This window comes from Salminus brasiliensis, chromosome 2 (assembly GCF_030463535.1).
Source record: "Salminus brasiliensis chromosome 2, fSalBra1.hap2, whole genome shotgun sequence".
Lineage (NCBI taxonomy): Eukaryota > Metazoa > Chordata > Actinopteri > Characiformes > Bryconidae > Salminus > Salminus brasiliensis.
The window spans coordinates 14293049-14313941 of record NC_132879.1 but is presented as its reverse complement, the minus strand read 5'-3'; the positions used below and the strand labels follow the sequence as shown (position 1 = coordinate 14313941).

General features: G+C 40.4%; 1 protein-coding gene across 2 annotated transcripts in view; it reads right to left on the bottom strand.

Moving 5' to 3' along the window:
• Positions 1 to 16843, bottom strand: part of nr3c1 (nuclear receptor subfamily 3, group C, member 1 (glucocorticoid receptor)) — a 34360-nt gene extending 17517 nt beyond the window's left edge. Inside the window, exons 1-2 of one of the 2 annotated variants that reach the window (XM_072668247.1) lie at positions 16481 to 16843; positions 13498 to 14675 (exon numbers count right to left, since the gene is read on the bottom strand). In XM_072668247.1, the coding sequence (XP_072524348.1) occupies positions 13498 to 14675; positions 16481 to 16483 (1181 nt within the window). In that variant the 5' untranslated portion in view covers positions 16484 to 16843. The remainder of the gene's footprint in view (positions 1 to 13497; positions 14676 to 16480) is intronic. The other variant, XM_072668249.1, reaches the window with a different exon arrangement.
• Between the last annotated feature and the right edge of the window lie 4050 nt (positions 16844 to 20893).

Below are 20893 nucleotides of genomic sequence, written 5' to 3'. Positions count from 1 at the left end.
TCAGCCGGTAAATCTTACATTCAGACAGCAGCTTAAATTCAGCAACGACTAAAAATCGTCCTTAAAACAGGCTAAAATTGCTTAGGTTGTGAGGTGGTAACCGATGAGCCTTAGATGACGACCCCGTCACCAGTTCATTAAAACACTACGTACTGAAAAAACCCACAAGACCTGCCTGATGTGTTGGAGATGTTCTGACCCAGCCATCTAGACATCACAATTCGACCCTTGTAAAGTGGCTCAGATTCCCACACTTGCCCATTTTCCTGCCTTTATCATATCACCTTTAAGAACTGACCGTTTGCTTGCTGTCCAATATATCTCACCCCTTGACATACGCCACTGTAGATGCAGAGAATCAGTGTTTTTCACTTCACCCGCTAATATTATGGCTGATCTGTGTAAGCCCACAGCGTCTTACATGGCTCTATTATCTATTAAAGGACGAAGATCAGATCAGGATCAGACTATACTCAGCATTTGGGTACCCGAATTTGATCAGGACAAATAATCTCCAATATTTCCATCTGGATGGTATGGATGCGTGGGTATTTGGTTAACTGTTCGAGGTGACCGTATTCAAATGCCAAAATCTGCATTTGACTATCTGCTATGTTCCACTGCTGGGAGACAGGGAGAACATACAGGCTAACAGTCCAGTCACAAGAAGTCTGAAGTCTGATGTTTTTAAACACAACCCATATTTGCAAGTAATGTACTGTATGGCTACACAGACGTGACTTAGTGGAGAACCAGGAAATTATATTTCTCATACGATCTATTATGTGGACACACCAGCATCCAGGTAAAGCTGTAGTTTTAGCTTACCTGCAGAGGCAGCCCCTGAAAAGCGACAGATTCCCTGGGTTATTTCTAAACAATAAAACTATACTATGTACTGCTGCTAATCGTTTGTGCTCCCAAATGTGTTAGCCGTATAACACCAGTGCGGTCACCTAATCCAGTAAACCTCCACCGTTTTTGAAACTTTTTTTTTTTTTTTTGCTGTTTATTTAATTCCTTTCCCGTGGTTAGCAGGGTATTCGTTCATTAACTCTCGTGGATACAAGGAGCTACGATAAAGAACACAGTATGTTTTGCGCTAACTGCCCTTTGCCCCTAATGTAACCATTAAAGTACTGCCTAGCACACAGTGTGCTCACACCATATAAGGTGGCTTTTTTTGATAGCAGTAATTTTATACAGAGTTAAAAAGCAAGCAAACAAACAAACAAACAAACAAACAAACAAAACCCCACAGGACTCAGTTTTCCACAGCTCACTTAGTGCCAGCTGATTTGCCTCAAAAGAATGGTGATTTTCTGAGGACTGAGAGGGACTGTGTGAAAAAGAGGGAAAGAGACTATTAGAGATAATTATTGCCTGTTATTTATTTACTCATACACATAGTAGGAATCGACCAGTGCAAATCTGAACATTTTAATAAACTTACAGAATCCAGCAGTCATTTGTAAATGTTGTTATTGGCCCTTCTCCTGTGCAATTTTGGCCTTGAGACAAGTAAAAAGTGTATTTACTTGTCCATAGGGGAAAAGGCTTAATGTCAGGACCTGTAAATGATTATAAACCATTCACTTAGGAAGATGTTTGTGGAGTCCAGTATATATAAACACACAACGTGGCGACTAAAAGGCATTCACCATACATATTAGGCTTTAACTTTGTACAATGTGTTTGTGTATATCAGAGATGTTTCGTTTTCAGAAGTTAAAGTGGTGTGTCAGATCAGGCAAAGCGCACCAGCAAACCTTTATGCCAAACATTTGGTGGTTCATATCACTGAAGGGGTGGTCCTTAAACACACAGAGGGGAAAAATAAAGCAGCTGAGAGCCAGACTTTTTTTTTAAGTAAATGAGAACAGTGTGACCTTCCAGAGAAAACGACACTTGAAAAGTCTGCTGTGATTTATAAGTGCACGCTCCCTACAGTGCACGCTCCCTAAACACACAGTGCTTAGCATGACCGTAAAGAAAACTGGCAGGGCGCTCTCCCACAAACCTGCCATCATTCTGCGGATTTATAGACTATATATGTCATATATGATGAGCGCTTACATGCAGCCGGCACACACACAGATCACATTTAACTTCAAGTATCGTCTGACTGAGGCCTGCCTAACACACCTCTAACTTCCCCATTCAGTTTGTTTCATAACATTTCGCCCCACTTTCAGTTTCACATGCAGCGCTACGAGACTCAGGTTAACAGATTCTCTTAATACCATCCCGAGCTTAAAAGCTTTTTTGCACTTTGAGAGACACCATAGCCCATTTTAGACCAAAAACAACCTGCTGAATGACTCTGCAGCCTGCAGTTTCGTCTCTGAAATGTCTCAGAGACTGAGCGCGGCAGAAAGAAGGAAATTGTTCTTCCCTGAGGTAAAAGCCTCAAAAATAGAAAAGGGAAGTCAGGCATGCCATCGCTTTCTGCATTCCTTCCAAAACTCCAGACGAGTCCCGACAGTTGGCCATCAACATGATGGTAATTGGCCTGATGTACAAAGTCAGACTGGGTGATTTCATTTATTTTTTAAAAATGCATAAACCATGAAATCTACAAACCCACAGAAGACTTCTCTGTTCTGTCATTTCCCCCCCAAACTTATCCAGACAGCCCTTTTCTAATTAGTGAATTCAGCTACTTTTCTATTTGGAAGTATGTAAGGTACTACATGTATCTTTGTACTCTAGTCTATTCACACCAGCAAGGGATATGTTCGGAGGGGAAAACTCAGTACTTATAAATGTTTGGACTCCTCAAAAATAAACAGCCCTGGGCTCCCTAAAAAAATAAAAAATAAAAAATCAGATGCCCACAAAGCAGGAGAAAGCCCAGTTCAACTGCAAAAGACCTTCAGGAAGAGTTAGCATAGTATGAGTATAGAGTGCACTGGTCTACTGTGCAGCAACACTAGCATAAATACAACCTTCACTCAAGAGTCATCAGAGGAAAACCTCTCCCTTGAAATCTGCATGGCCTGCTGTTTCCTACCGATAACTGAACAAGCCATTACCCAAATCACGTAGGGTGCCAAAATGTGTGGTGTTTTTTTCCGTTATCATTTAATTGACTTACTAGGGGTGTAGAGGTTTAGTTCACACCATGGTGTGGACCTTATGGTTTGGTACAACAGAAAAAAAGCACAAAAAACACAACCTAGGATCCTTTTCATTTAATTTGAATAGATTTTTTGCAAGTTACAGTTTGTTCCATCTAGTGCCGTATAGTCGTCCCTCCCTCAGGGGAAGTTAATAAAGCCTGTAGTGTGCCAATTAAGCAGTAATGTGTAAATGTTAACATGCTGAATGTGTTCACACACACACACACACACACATATACACACAATCTTTTTACATTGACTTCCACTGAACGTAAATTTTGTCCTTCTCCAGTAAAACAATCATTTTGGAGATTCAAACCAGAATATATATATAATTCATATATGATATTTAACTGGATGCTTAATTTTATGGTTTAACTTGATCGATCATGAGCATAATCACTAATGATTAACCAAGTAAGACCATAAGATTAAGCTAAAATCCATATTCTCAAGATGACTTTGTAAATATAAATATTAAATATGATATGCAGGATTCCTTAGCAGGCATTCAAAGGCAATGTAAATGGTTAATGTCTGCCAGCACTACTACATGGCGAGTCTCTCCGTGACATTGCCTCATTAACAGGTGAAAATAATGGTGACAGATGAGTCAGTGCTTTCAAGACCATGACAGAAATGTAGGTCAGCTTTACTGAGCAACCAGGTCGTCCTCACAGCTCTGAAAACACTCCTCCACTACGTCCCTCATTTATGAATACTGTACTGCCATAAGCTGGCGCAGGAGCTGGTCATGCACTTATCCAAAAAACATGTTTGGCAAACCAAAACGGCAAGTACACACATGCAGGCACGTACAACACGCACAAACACACCCACACAAACACACAGAGGGAGGGGGAGAGAGAGAGAGAGAGAAAGGAAAAGAGAGGTAAAAGAAAGACAGACAGAGAGAGAGAGAATCCATAATCGTAAAACAATTCCAAAAAGGCCGCTGCCGTCCCACTAAGCTGTCCGCTGCCGGCCAGCTGTGCAGCAGAAGGAAAAGTAGGTCAGGCCAATGGCCGCCCGCTAAAGCACTTACCACCGAGCTGATCTTCATCTATTATGCATTTCTGCTGACTGTCAGGATTTCTGCAGAACTCCATGACAGATTGGAAAGAAAAGAAGGAAATAAGAGGGAGGCCAAAGCCCCCATTAACAGCTAGGGATGACCACTGTGCCAAATATTCATGACAAACGGAGGCAGGACATTCCTAAAGGGAAGAACGTGACACTAAAGAAAACTGACAAGCAAACACAGACTCCAAAATATGAGGGTGGAATAACAGCCTTTTTAAAACCGAACCTATTTTAGGCAGCACAGTTTAAAGTTGACACCAATTGCAGAACAACAACTGGACTGAAATCCAAGGTTGGTGACCTCTGGTTTATGCTTAGGTTGTTCCAAAGTGGGACACGAGTTAAAAAGTGTAGTATTTGAACAGTGAGGACTGCAGTCAGATTCATCAACAATATCAGAGCTGGTAGAATACAGATATGCTGGGTTTTCCAGTTTGGCAACATGCAGCTTCTGAAGAAGTTCCTCAGCAATAAAACATTAAACAACAGTCAGTTCCTTAACAGACACACGATGATGTCACATTTAAACCGCAATTAAAAAAAATGTGGTTTTCATCTAATTACAACTTTGACATAATTAGGCAGAACGGGCCAACAGAAATGTTCCACAATTACTTTAAAGAGAGGAGATCCCTATTACTATTACCTACTTGATAAAAACATGCATTTTGTAAAAAAAATAAAACATTGTGTGTGTGTATATATATATATATATATATATATATATATATATATATACACACACACACACACACATACATGCATACATACACACACACACACTTCAATAAAATGTGTTTTTCCATCTAATTTTACATATACATATATACACACACACACACACACATATATATATATATATAAAAAACATTGGCCTCTACAGAATACATATATATGGGTTTAGTGTATTCTATGTTAACCTACTTGTTAATATACACACACATATATACATACATACACAAATATATTAAATATATTTAAATAATAAATATATTTCAGCTCAGATCAAGCTGATTGGTGTCTGACTACAGCGAGCGCAAATGATACAAGACGCTTCGGAAGACTTGGGCTCAAACTTAAAATTTTTAAACAATCTGAAACACTCCTCCTACTACACAAGTTTTCTTTCTTTTTTTATTATTCTATTTATTTTGTACTTTTCTAAAAAAAAAAGAAAAAAGATGCTTTTGTGTTTTTTTTTTTTCCATCAGTCCTACACGCCATAAAAATATGAGTTATACAAGAGTGTGTGTTCACTGTTCACATTTTACTGCTTACCACACAACACGCTGTACCTACCTCAGGGGAGATATACAACACTAGTTGGAACAAACTGTAACTTGCACTACTGTTGTGTTCACAATAGATGAAAGAAACCTAGCTCTATGCGTCTGAGGATTTTTGTTGCCGTTTCTCCTGCTGTACACAACTGTGATTCTGTGTAGGATTACAACAGCACATGTAAAATGCAGGTGTTTCTCATGTAATAAATGAACTGATTAGTGTAATACATCTGTGGGAATGAGCACATATTACTCTTTCATTTTAATCTGTTGTAATTAGGGCTGTGTACTGGTAAGAACCTAGAGATACAATACGCAGTACGATACAGGTGGTTCTAATCAATATATTGTGATTTAATTTTTTTAAAAGAAACTTTAACAAAACCGTCATAAAAACACAATAAGAAAAACAAACACAACACTAAATGAACCACTGCCCAACACCAATATCTGCATGGAAACTATTTAAAACGACAGTATTAAAATCTAATAAAATCAATACTGTGTTGTTGAGCATCAGTCCCATTTTGCAAAACATTATATTGCAATACTTCCACATATTGATATTTTTGTACGCCCCTAGTTGTGATGCCCCTGCTAAATCAAACTGCAAACTGTAGTTAATTTGGTTTGAGGTTGAAATGAACTCTGACAAATAACTTAAATGAAAGCCCTGGGTGATTTTACCATGAGCTCATGTAAATGAGGAGTGGTGTTGACTGGTGCTGGTAGTTACATTAGATACAATCCATAGGATGCCTATTCTCTATGATGCATTGTCAGGGAAGGCCAAAATCATTATTTCCTACTGTGCTGGAACTCCACTATTGAGACTGTGATGGATTTCATAGCATTACGGTCTAGTTAGCACATTTCTCTCTAAGCTTTGCTCCTCAGGGTCAGTCAAGCTAAATGATTCCTTCATTCATGTGGACTTGAACAGAGCTTCAAGTGTCCTACAGAAACCTGCTGTGAATGTCCATTGTTACAATAGAGCTCCTCAAATTTAAAGCTGAACAGATGTTTGTTGTAAAGTAGGGTCATGTATATAAACGTATATACAGTAACATGAACAGATGGTCTTCATTCTAAAGGTTTAACAAATAATGCAGGGTCACATAAATGTATCATAAAGTCTTAGTTATTGCCCATTTGTGACAAGATTATGTTGCATAAAAGGTCTTGTTTGAATGAAGTTTGGATATTTTACAGACTTAGACTTTCAGCATATACAGTCTCTGCATGCATATTAAACTATATGCTAAAATTAAAACACCTCATCATTTTTCCCCCCAAGCATATTTAAACATATTTAAATATGGACATTTTACCTTCATTTTAACCACATTGAGAGATAAATGGAATACAACTGACCAAACAAAAACACTCCTATATTCATCTGCCCAAAGCACAATGACAAGTCCTGGTCTTTGTCTAGGGGCCTGTTTACACTTGTCAATAAAATGCATCTCCAGTGTGATCGGATGACATCTGATGTCAACAAATACGGACAAGATCAGTCTATGTCCATCTCTCAATGTGGATTAAGCATCGATTCGATTGTAACCTGATCATTATCCAATCACAATGCGTCTTTCGGGTGTTTACATCTAGGTTTAAATGGGGAAGAGTGAACTCTAAAATCAACGCCAGGTGTAAACAGGGTCTCGGTGTTCGCTGGCAAGCTTTAGTCTTGCCCTTATTTTTTTTGGGTTTTGCCAGCAAGGGTGTCCTCCTTGCTCATCTCCCATTCAATTAAACCTGTTTGGTCTCTTTCTGATGGTAGATGCTGTACTTTGACATCAGCTGTGGCGAGAGCTACCTGTAGGTCCCGTGATGACATTTCAGGATTGTTGGAGACTTATTTACGCATCTTGCTGTCTGCAGAACTTGCTAGAACATCCTGACCTGGCCGTGTTGGCAGCCGTTTGAAATGTTCTGCACTTGTAAATGATTTAGAGGACATTTAGCGGCTGAGTTTTTAATTGTTCTGAGATCTTTTTAAATTCCTTCTCAGACTCATATCTCGCATCTACAATCTTTCTAAAGGCCTCAGAAAACTCTTTGGATCTGGCCATGGTGATCACACTAAATAATCATAATTAATGTCTCAGGTTTAAATAAGACATTCTCCTTAAAAAGTCTCTCTAAGCCTGTTCTAATAATCTGCAGCTGATGTGGAGCAACTGCTTAGAATTTTAGGCCTAATCTTAGGCCTGGATTTCTATTAATTACATTTTCTAAATGATTTGATGAAAGACCCTCTTCAGTTGTGTGTGTTTGGTTATATAACCTCTATCTCTCAGTACTGCTCAGATGGAGATCATATGTTCAGATGTTTAAATATCTAAAAAAGAAAAATGTTTTCATGGGGTGTTCACATTTCCCCCCCCCCAAAGGTGCATACTCTAGGTGTATTGTATGCATGAGAGATTTCTTCGTTCTCCGACAACCTACATTTTAACTAGCCTAAAGATCTTCATTTGGGAATTGGTTAGAGCGTGTTAAAAATATATCTGTGGGCGTGTGCTTGGCAGAGGAGTGAGTGAAGAGGGGAAAAACGAGAGAGAGAGAGAGAGAGAGAGAGAGAGAGAGAGAGAGAGAGAGAGAGAGAGAGAGAAGGGGAAAAAAAAAAAAAAAACTACTTATTCACATCTGTGTGAGAAGCTTGGGCAGGCCCCGGCCTTACTGAGTCACATATTAGTATGAGAACTTTATCCAGCAAAGTGGGGGGAGGGAACGATTCAGCTGGAGCCAGTCTACACACGACCTGCCTCTGACTGAGACACCCCGCCAGACTGAGGAGGAGACAAAAACAATACCTAGGAGCAAACACACACTCATATACACACACACACACACACACACACACACACACACACACACACACACACACACACACACTCTCACACGTTAAACCAGTCTAGCTGTGATTGGGGTGTGCTTGCGTGAGAGCAAAGTGGCATCCATGACCCAGCGCCAACCTTATTACCCACAGAGTGTGCACACATGATAGAGAGAGAGCTCTAACCGCAGACCAGAGCAACATTAAATGTCACGCAGGTCGAGATGCACCAACACAAACACAGCTAAAGCCCGACTCCCACTCGGAACCCGCGCACCACAAAGGCCAGATAATCAAGCCCACATGAAAACTGAAGATGAGAGCTCTCTTCTGTTTCGCCATCTGTCGCTGCTGGCTGTAAGCCACCACCTGACAGTGGCCTTCACCCACCCCCCAAAACTACCAGCTACTCGGACCTCATGGTGCACTTTCAGGGTGAGCAGTTTTTTAATAGCGCTCCCACAACGACCTCCAATAGCACAATTTGCAGATGGCTGTAGCTACTGCTATTTTTTAATGTATGTAATTAAGTGCAATTACACAGTTATATGAGTAATTAGCCCCATGTGTAAGGCACATTAACATGCAAGTACGAGTCTGACACGCTTATCCAGAGCGACTTACATGTGAATCCTGCTACATAAGTAGGAGAAAGCAGTGTTAGGAGTCTTACCCAAGGACTCTAATTGTGTAGTGGTATGGTGTAGTGTGGTGTACTTGCCCAGCTCAGCTGGGGAATTCAAACCCTTGTCTGCCACAGGAAAGGCAGTGTTTTAACCTTCATCACTTCATCAACAGCTTGTTTCAACAAGCCATTAATGCGAAACAACTTAAATCAAATTGCTCCATGCTTTTGTTATTGCTGGTGATACCGGACTTCCGAGTAGTGCGGGGGCGACGCATCGACTACGAAATTATATCGATTTTCATTTGTGCGCTGATGCGTCACAAAGACGGCCTTGCCTACTGAAAGCATGGATCTTTCCCGAGCGCAAGCTGCAGCTACCAATAAATAAATAAATAAATAAATAAATCGGCTGCATGCATTTAAAGTGTGGGAGTATTTCACACAGAAAGTTGCATTGCTAACCGTTTCTTAATCGTCCATTGTAGATACCTAAGGCTTTTTTTCCACGGGAGCTTTAAAACACACATAGCTGGTTCTCAAATGGCTCTCTGCCAACATATATAGTCCGCAAAATGTCCGATTTCTTGTTTGTGAGGAGTCATCAATGGTCATCAATTTCACAGCCTATTGTGTTCTTTCAACAACAAGAAAAAAAAAAAAGAGAGAGAGAGAGAGAGAGAGAGAGAGAGAGAGGCATGAAGGCTGAGCCTGTGAGCTAAAGGATTTGATTTCTGCACTACTTTGAGTCATTTGGAAAAAGGTAACTTTTGCTGAAACTGATCTCGTGTTTCTCTGGGAAGTGACGTGAATTTAGTTTTATTTATTTTGTTAGATGTGTTGCATTTTCTTTATTCTTAAAGAATCATGCCCTCAAGCGCATTCTAGGTGTTTAAGAAAAGACGATTACAGAAAATATTGCAATGTTAAAGAAATTATTTTTTGAGAAATTATTTTTGAGAAATTATTTTAATTCCTAACACACTCACATTAGAGTAATCTAAAGTTAAATTAGTTGTTAGATTAATAAACTAATCTAAAAAAATAATCATTAGATTAATTGATATAAAAATGAATCATTAGGTACAGCCCTGCTTCCGAGGGTTAACTACTGAGATCTGGAAATAACAGTCGAGAGCAGGACGGCGGAAGGAGCGAGGAGCATGGCATGAGCGTGCTGGAGTTGGTGCTGACGGCTTCCAAACTTTACTTATCATAAATGTAGTTGCATTAAAGTGAACTGATGGTTTCTGTGATGTCTACTCTCACATTTCTGGCATCATGACATTACAATTTTTAAATGCTTCCCTATTATATGTAAATAAACATCACATGTTATTATAATACTGTGCTACAGAGCACTGGATTGGAGCTGCTTGCTCAAGAGACAGTTGCATTTCTGCCTGTTACCATTCAAAGTAAACAAAGGTTCTATATTTTGATATATTAAAACACTCAATTAAAGCCAAAACTGACCATTTTCTTTATTTATGGACCTGGCGCACTCTTCCGTGCGTATGGTAGCCTGAATAATGCTGAATAATCATTCAAATAGACATTCCCCACATTTCTATTTGCATTTGTTCACTGAATTGGATTAATATTAAACTTCTGACAGCCCTACTGGGACTTATGATATTGGTTAAGGACTGAAATAGTGACTCAGTTTTCAGTAAACCACACAGAAGTATTGTATACGTACTGTATGCCATTGCATAACACCCAAATACAGGCCTAAACCACAGTCAGATGCAGACCTGGTCTACAGCCTGGGCCACATGTAGTTTCTGACACTCCTAAACGCTAGACTTCCTTCAGATCTCAACCACAAAAGCTGCAGGCTTCCCCAGCCAAGGACTGTGCGCTGTAGTTTCTGCCACTTTTGTTCAAGTGGGCGTTGAACAAAAGCCCCACACTGCAGCCTTCCACAACAACATACCCATCAAGCACATGAGGTTTTATAGGGACTGTTTGTATCAAGGTTTCGTTGGGAGACTGAACTGCCTGCACTGGTTAAACAGGGCTTGACCCCTATTGACTCCTGAACAAGTTTCGTGGGGTCATTAACAAAATGGTCAGTGTTTTTTCCTACTCATTTCCTCAATGGCACCGATCCAGAACTCCTGGTCTCCTTCCTGGTCTGCAGGCTCATAGTGCTGCTTTCATATTTATTTTCAGCGTGATGCAGAAGAGGGCGTGTCACAAACGGCCTGCTCACTAGAGGCAACACAGACACTTCCTTGTTTCCTACGTAACTACTATTTCATTAAGATACAGAGGAAACAACGAATTCAGTGTTGTGAGCTGTTTCTACGTCCTCAGAAGACTGTAGATTAGTGGGAGCGTGGAAACGTGGCATCGGAAAAGCAGACGAGGCCACTCTGCATTGTTTTGTTGAGACTAAATGATCCAGTTATGCATCAGTTACATAACTCTTACTCATCTGAAGGAGCTGCCATTTACTGCTTTTATAAACTCCTTAACTCTTAATGGCTGCACCAGATAGCTGACAGCAACACTCCTAAAAATAAAGGAGCTTCAAATGGTTCTTTGAACGATGCCCCAGAAGAGCCATGTCCATCATTAACCTTAATACAATTACATTATGAATAGTTCTGTAAAAGCTGCCCACCACTTTACGATTGACCATAACGACAGAACCCAATAACACAAGCTGCAGAAGTCTATAGTTACTGTCTAATTACACAGCTACTAATCAGTCTTATACACGGTCATTATTATCAGGACATTATGGCCACATACCTAATAGCTGGAATAACGGCCCATGGCTCGGATGACACTAGCGAGACGTTGTGGCATGGACTGATGTATTAGATGAGTAAAGTGTTTATTGTGGAGCTTAACCGATCCACAGTGGTGAGCTGATTGGTTTGTACCTATTGCTGGAGTAATCGTTCCCCTCTGGCATCAATGGCCCGTGGGGTGCTACTGTTATGCCGTGGGGAGGCACTCAATGTGCGAGACGTCCATTCTCAGTACACCTTCACTATGGCAGCTCTAGAATATCCCAGGAAGTTAGCAGTTCCCGCGATACCACCACCCTTCGCCCACTGTCTCAGTCATATCCACACCTGGTTGGGAATGAACTCAGCCAGGGGCTTCACAAATGCCATGCGACAGGGTTTACTGCATGTATAAATAATCGAGCACACCAGTCACTTTGTGGGGCGTTTTACCATAGAGTCACCATAGTGAAAGTGAAAGAAGGAGCGTCTCTAGAGTCCCAAATAAATAGATTACAACTCTTTTCCAAAAGAACTTACGTATTAATTAGGAATTAGGTAGGAGAATGTGGTATTAGTAGACTTGGCCAAGGACTCTGATTGGTGTAGGGTGATTGACGGTAAGGAAATCGAACCCTACTCTGGGAAAAAGGTGTTGTTACTCACTATGCTACAGCAAGCATTTAATTCCTTGTATCCTCACCTTATATCTTACCACCTTAAAAGGTCTATGGCCTCCTGGCAGGGCAAAAGTGTATACAGCCCCACCAGTTTGCACAGAAGTCCGTCTGTTTACTGAAATTTCATTTTAGTACACATTAATATTCATCATTCATTAAAATAAACATAATTTGTTGTACAAAACCAGATGTATATATAGATTCTGATGCTACGTCTCTATAGCGTCATACATTTCAGATCATTTGTTGGAAAATGTGAAACAGTATGAAAGGTTAAGCATGTCCAAAATGATAATCTGTCATGTGATGTAAAGGTTCGTTATCAATGTATAGGTCCTTCACAATCACACATCTCTCAAACAAGGTTCTTAATGAAACCAAAAGTGGTTCTTCTATGGCATCGCTCAAAGCCCCTCGAAGCACCGTTTTTGGGTAGAAGCAAAAAGCAGATATGCCTTTCAATGAAACTGTTTTTCCACGAATAGCAGGATCATGATCATGGCTTTTCTCAGCAGTTCAATGGAGGTCACGCTCTTGGTTTGCAGGTAACAGTCTGTTCAGTCTCTTACTGTACCAGGTGATGAGTGATGTCTCTGTAGACTAGCGAGCGCGAGCACAGTGATCATGCCAGGGCAAACAGAACAGCTGCTGTTTGAGGAGAACGAGTCAGACTGTCTGGCCCATCAATGGCATAAATAACAGCATCTCAACCTAGATTATAGCCGCATGAAAGCGATCATGGCTGGAGGCGTAGGAGTGGAATCTGGAAAGTGATGGGCCAGAGGGCTGATATGGTTAATGCAGTTGGCAGTGTTGAGTTCGCATTGGGGCCTGGGTTTTGTCTGCTACATGACCTATTATTTCCTGGCTGTGCGTGTGGAGGAAATGCGCTGTGTTTTTCATTTGTCTACCATCTACCACAGATGCCATCATACGTGACCGGTTTGGTCCTGTTTGCATCTGTGAAATGCAGGAGTGGGTGTGAACTGATCTTCTGAACCTCAATGAAATTAACACAAGTAGCGAACGATTTCCCGACTAGATTTGTGCTCCTCATCCGTCCAAACTGACCAAACAAGCCTGTTAACATTGCAGTAATCAGTGTAGATCCTTACCTGGCATAGCTGGTTGTAAAGCTCTGGGTGCTGGTGAAGCTGTCACCGGGCCTCTGCTGTATACCAAGACTTCTCCCCCAGCCGTCCCCAACAATGGTCTGTGGGGTATACAAATTAAAAATAGGCTTCTGATCTTTCTGCTGGATGCTGATGGTGGCGGCGGCAGCAGGGCTTCCGAATCGGTAGCTCTGTCCACTGGAGGTGCTGACCCCGCAGATGGAGATGGAAGGGGCACCAAGAGAGCTCGACACATTAGACCCAGCCATCTGACAAAAGGTCCGCCCACTGGCGTTCTCTTGCTTGATCACTCCTTGAGTGCACAGCTGGATCAGAGGCTCCTTCTCCACCTTTACCACAGGGGCGGCAATGGGGGTGGACACACCAGAAGAAGCACAGCCGGTGGCACTGCTGACCCCAGCGTTGCTGCTGATGTTGTTGCTATTGTTGCTAGTGCCGTTGATGTCGCTCACTGAAACTGCAGGCTTTAAGTCCCTTTCTGGACCAATGACTCCCAGTAGAGAGTCCTCACCCAACGGTGGGAACTCGTCATCTCCCACATAGAAATCCGAAGGTGATGTAGTTATCTCAAAATCCTGCAGGAGGTCCATGGTGTTCTCGCTGAATAATTTTGTGTTACTGGAGTCTATGTCTTTCCCGATAGGGCCGAAGGGATCCGGCTCCAGATCTATATCTCCTTTGCCGATAGGTGAGAAGTCCTCATGTTTCAGTGGAAAGAGGCTGGGATCCACTCCTCCGATTAGAGAGTCCACAGAAGGAGAGGAGCTGTTGAGATCTGCAATGCTGGCCTCGAGCCGCGAGAAGTTGTCGCCCAGACTGTAGAGGCCCAGCGAAGATGGCTGCTGGAAAGCCTGCTGAGCCCTCAGGTCCTTCCCAGCCGTTTTCAAGTCCGGATCTTCCATATAGAGGTCCAGTGTGGCTGGTAATGCAGTGAGCTCCTCCGGAGTGGGGGAGCTGCTGAGTCCATTTGGGAGGTCCCCAGACACGGGCTGCATCAAGGGGCTGGGCGGAGGGACTAGAGAAGTCGGGGCGATGGACATAGTGCTGCGTGTTCCGTTATGCAAAACTCCCTCAGCTTGGCTGTCGCTGTAATTCAGGGTGATCAGGCGCTCATCTCTCTTCACGCCGTTCTTCAGACCTCTTTGATCCATCTCTCGACGCTGTAGTTGAACACAAGGAAAGACAATTTCTTTTAAAAACACACTTAGAGAAGCGATTACATTCCTTACATTCCTACAAAAACACAGCGATTACATTCCTTGTACTTTTATATTGTCTTCTTCCCCACTGTGTTAAATGTGGCCTTGTAATAAAATACATTAAAATTATGATTATTATAGTATGATTATGTTGCATAACTGAGAGGTGGAACAGTCTTGGTGACATTTATCAATACACATATATATAAACAACACAGAATAGCACCATTAATAACAGCATCCATTTTTTCTGTTGTGTGTGTCAGTTTGTCCAAAGCTCTCCTCGAGGCAGACCAATATTTACAGTTACCACCCCATACCTGGTTTGGTTAAACAGTGTTTCATTAGGTTAAGTCAGGTGAGCTGCTGGTAAATGTGAACACATGGAAGTGAAGGCTGAGGGCATGGAGGAGAAACCGGTCACCAAACGTTGTTCATTAAACCAATTCACAAAATTACAACTACTTTTTTTTGCAAACAAAAAATTCTTCCTACTTTCTAGATTTAAAGAAGCCTAATAAATAGCAAGTGCACTAAGATCATTTTATAGAAAGACGATTGTGAGAAAATCCCGTAAAATCAAACGTTAAAAAAAAACATACATGTGATTGATATCACCTCTTAATTGGCGACACAAACATATACAGAAATGTTAAATGTTTTTCTTTTTGTATCTAAGTATTATGGTGATGATAACTCAACACCCTTTCCTTATACCCAGCACTTTACTCAATAAATAAAGACCATGTTATCATTAATATCCCAGTGTGTTAACACAAAAAACTGTCCGTCCATACTCTAGCTCAGATAATGGAAATATAGTCATTTATTTAATCTACAGCTTCAGTTGCTAACATAGAAAAGCCAAAGCATTAAAAAATGTTTTTTTTTATTGAAGTCAAACTGTCCCAAATATCCATAATATCTATAACCTCAGAGCTGGAGCCCTTTCTCTTTCCTTAGTGCTTCCCAGAGTCAGTCCTGGAGACCCCCTTGCTCTGCAGCGCTGTGTGTCCTCCCTCCTTTACCCGGACTAACCTGACCTGTCCAGCACACCAGGAGCTTGCTGAATTAGTTACAGAGCTGAATCAGGAGCTAGATAAGAGTGTTTGGTCTGCAGGACTGTGATTTTTTCTTCTTTTTTAAGTCTGGCAGGGGAGCACTCCCCCCTGCAATAACACTCACCAACTCTCCTTCTAACCTTTATAATGTGGTGCTTATTGATCTGACTGATCTGATCTGATCTGATCAGATCAGATCAGCCGGGTGAGAGAGGGGGGGAAGGCAGTGACCTGCCCAGTTCATGTGTGCCATCTCTCTCTCCAGCTCTCTCTCTCCAGCTCTCCATCTCTCTCTCCAGGAGCGGGGCTGGAAAACACTGGCTGCGTGCTCTAAGCTTACGGTAGCTAAAATAGCTTAGCGTAGTAGGCTGTATCGAGACAGGCCTATATTTAGAGCCGTGGACTGCTGCACATGGTAACGTGTGCAGAGATTCAAGCACACTGTCTGTGTTGCATATAGGGCTGCAAAATAAGGGGTTCAAACGTGTAGGTCGCAATGACAACATGCCAACTGTGCCCTAATGGGGTCCTGTCATGGGCAGCGCAACGCAACGCAGCTCTGTTAGCTATAGCTAGCTGGCTAGCACTAGCTGGGCAAAGCTAGCTAACTAGCGTGCAGGCAGGCTACAGCAGTTGAAGTAGGAGACTAGCTAGCTAAATAAGAGGCGGGTAGGTAAACAGGTAAATAGGTGATCAGACACATACCATTCGGTCTTTAGGATCCCGCTTGGATTTGTCGCATCATCTGGCATTGTTTTGGAGGTTGTTATTTCTGCTGCTAAGCCGTTAGCGAGGCGACAACACTTTCCTCCTCTGTCAAACTCTGAGCGCCGAGGTCGTCTCAACAGCTTTGCCCAACTTTAAAGCCTGGCCGGAGCAGCCAGTTCAGACGATTTGACGAGATTAACGGCTTGCTTGTATTCCTGAGAATGCAGAACAGCCCGCGGGACAGAAAGTAGTGGCTTTCCTGCGCTCCCCGCCGCCAGCAAACAGGCTCTAACTTTGCCATGAAAACATTCAAAATGGAGATTACAGTAGAGCCGCGGCCGCCCTGTTTACTACTCGCACTGCGACCTATTGGCAGCACAGCGCCATAACAGCTCCTCGCCTTCACAGTAATGGCTCACACGGCCCTTCATGTCGCGTGTCGTTGCTTTTGGTGTCATTCGGGGGTCCTCGGTACCAGTACTAGGCCGGGGGACCCCACGCTACAAGTTTGAGTACTTAGCTAGTAAGATCACTGCTGGTGGTCGCTCACAGGGGTGAAGGGGACTGGAAGTCTGACCCACTGTATCATACTAGATACTGAATGCACCAAAGCTACCAGATACACACACTGTTACATACACACACTGTTACATACACACACTGTTATATACACACACTGTTACATACACACACTGTTACATACACACACTGTTATATACACACACTGTTACATACACACACTGTTATATACACTGTCATTCAGAATATACACACTGTTACATACACACACTGTTATATACACTGTCATTCAGAATATACACACTGTTATATACACACACTGTTATATACACTGTCATTCAGAATATACACACTGTTATATACACACACTGTTATATACACACACTGTTATATACACTGTCATTCAGAATATACACACTGTTATATACACTGTCATTCAGAATATACACACTGTTATATACACACTGTTATATACACACACTGTTATATACACACACTGTTATATACACTGTCATTCAGAATATACACACTGTTATATACACACACTGTTATATACACTGTCATTCAGAATATACACACTGTTATATACACACTGTTATATACACACACTGTTATATACACTGTCATTCAGAATATACACACTGTTATATACACACACTATTATATACACTGTCATTCAGAATATACACACTGTTATATACACACACTGTTATATACACTGTCATTCAGAATATACACACTGTTATATACACACACTATTATATACACTGTCATTCAGAATATACACACTGTTATATACACACTGTTATATACACACACTGTTATATACACTGTCATTCAGAATATACACACTGTTATATACACACACTATTATATACACTGTCATTCAGAATATACACACTGTTATATACACACACTGTTATATACACACACTGTTATATACACTGTCATTCAGAATATACACAGTTATATACACACTGTTATATACACACACTGTTATATACACTGTCATTCAGAATATACACACTATTATAGACACTGTCATTCAGAATATACACACTGTTATATACACACACTATTATATACACTGTCATTCAGAATATACACACTGTTATATACACACACTGTTATATACACACACTGTTATAGACACTGTCATTCAGAATATACACACTGTTATATACACACACACTGTTATATACACTGTCATTCAGAATATACACACTGTTATATACACACACTGTTATATACACTGTCATTCAGAATATACACACTGTTATATACACACACTGTTATATACACTGTCATTCAGAATATACACACTGTTATATACACACACTGTTATATACACACACTGTTATATACACTGTCATTCAGAATATACACACTGTTATATACACACACTGTTATATACACTGTCATTCAGAATATACACACTGTTATATACACACACTGTTATATACACTGTCATTCAGAATACACACACTGTTATATACACTGTCATTCAGAATATACACACTATTATAGACACTGTCATTCAGAATATACACACTATTATATACACACACTGTTATATACACTGTCATTCAGAATATACACACTATTATAGATACTGTCATTCAGAATATACACACTGTTATATACACACACTGTTATATACACTGTCATTCAGAATATACACACTGTTATATACACACACTGTTATATACACTGTCATTCAGAATATACACACTGTTATATACACTGTCATTCAGAATATAAACTGTTATATACACACACTGTTATATACACTGTCATTCAGAATATACACACTGTTATATACACACACTGTTATATACACTGTCATTCAGAATATACACACTGTTATATACACACACTGTTATATACACTGTCATTCAGAATACACACACTGTTATATACACTGTCATTCAGAATATACACACTATTATAGACACTGTCATTCAGAATATACACACTATTATATACACACACTGTTATATACACTGTCATTCAGAATATACACACTATTATAGACACTGTCATTCAGAATATACACACTGTTATATACACACACTGTTATATACACTGTCATTCAGAATATACACACTTATATACACACACTGTTATATACACTGTCATTCAGAATATACACACTGTTATATACATTGTCATTCAGAATATACACACTATTATATACACTGTCATTCATAATATATCTACTATTATATACACTGTCATTCATAATATACACACTATTATAGACACTCATTCATAATATATCTACTATTATATACACTGTCATTCAGAATATACACACTATTATATACACTATCATTCATAATATATCTACTATTATATACACTGTCATTCAGAATATACACACTGTTATATACACTGTCATTCAGAATATACACACTATTATATACACTGTCATTCATAATATATCTACTATTATATACACTGTCATTCATAATATATCTACTATTATATACACTGTCATTTATAATATACGCACTATTATAGACACTCATTCATAATATATCTACTATTATATACACTGTCATTCAGAATATACACACTATTATATACACTGTCATTCATAATATATCTACTATTATATACACACTGTTATATACACTGTCATTCAGAATATACGCACTATTATATACATTGTCATTCATAATTTATCTACTATTATATACACTGTCATTCAGAATATACACACTATTATATACACTGTCATTCATAATATATCTACTATTATATACACTGTCATTCAGAATATACACACTATTATATACACTGTCATTCAGAATATACGCACTATTATATACATTGTCATTCAGAATATACGCACTATTATATACACTGTCATTCAGAATATACACACTATTATATACACTGTCATTCAGAATATACGCACTATTATATACATTGTCATTCAGAATATACGCACTATTATATACACTGTCATTCAGAATATACACATTATTATATACACTGTCATTCAGAATATACGCACTATTATATACACTGTCATTCAGAATATACACACTATTATATACATTGTCATTCAGAATATGAATGCAATGTGCAGAAACTATGTGCAAAAGAGTGCAATGACGCTGTAAGGTAGTATTTAGTACAAAAATGCTTTCAAATCTTGGGTGAATGAGTGTGTGTGTGTGTGTGTGTGTGTGTGTATGGAGGAGTCCATCCATTCAGTTGAGAAGTCTGATGGCTTGTGGGAAAAAGCTGTAGCGGAGTCTAGTCGTGTTGGACCGGATGCTGTGATACCTTTTACCTGATGGCAGGAGGGACAACAGTTTGTGAGAAGGGTGAGTGGGGTCATCCACAATGCTGGATGCTTTATGGATGCAACAGGTGGTGTAAATGTCCATGATGAATGGGAAAGAGGCTCTGATGATCCTCTCAGCTGTCCTCACTATTTACTGAGAGATGGTGCAGTTCCCAAACCAGGCAGTGATGCAGCTGCTCAATGATGCTCTCTACAGTGCCTCTGTAGAAGATGGTGAGGATGGGTGGAGGGAGATGGGCCTTTCTCAGCTTCTGGAAGAAGTAGAGGAGCTGCTGGGCTTTCTTGGCTATAGAGCTGGTTTTCAGGGTCCAGGTGAGGTTTTCTGTTAAGTGGACACCAGGGAACCTGATGCTCGTAACAATCTCCTCAGAGGACCCATCAATGTTGAGGGGAAAGTGGTTGTGTTGTGCTCTCCTGAAGTAAACAACCATTTCCTTGGTCTTGTCTACATTCAGGTAAAGGTTGTTGACTTTACCCCAGTCTGTCAGCCACTGCACCTCCTCTCTGTATGCTGACTTGTCACCTTTGCTGATGAGACCCAGCACAGTTGTGTCATCAGCGAACATTATGAT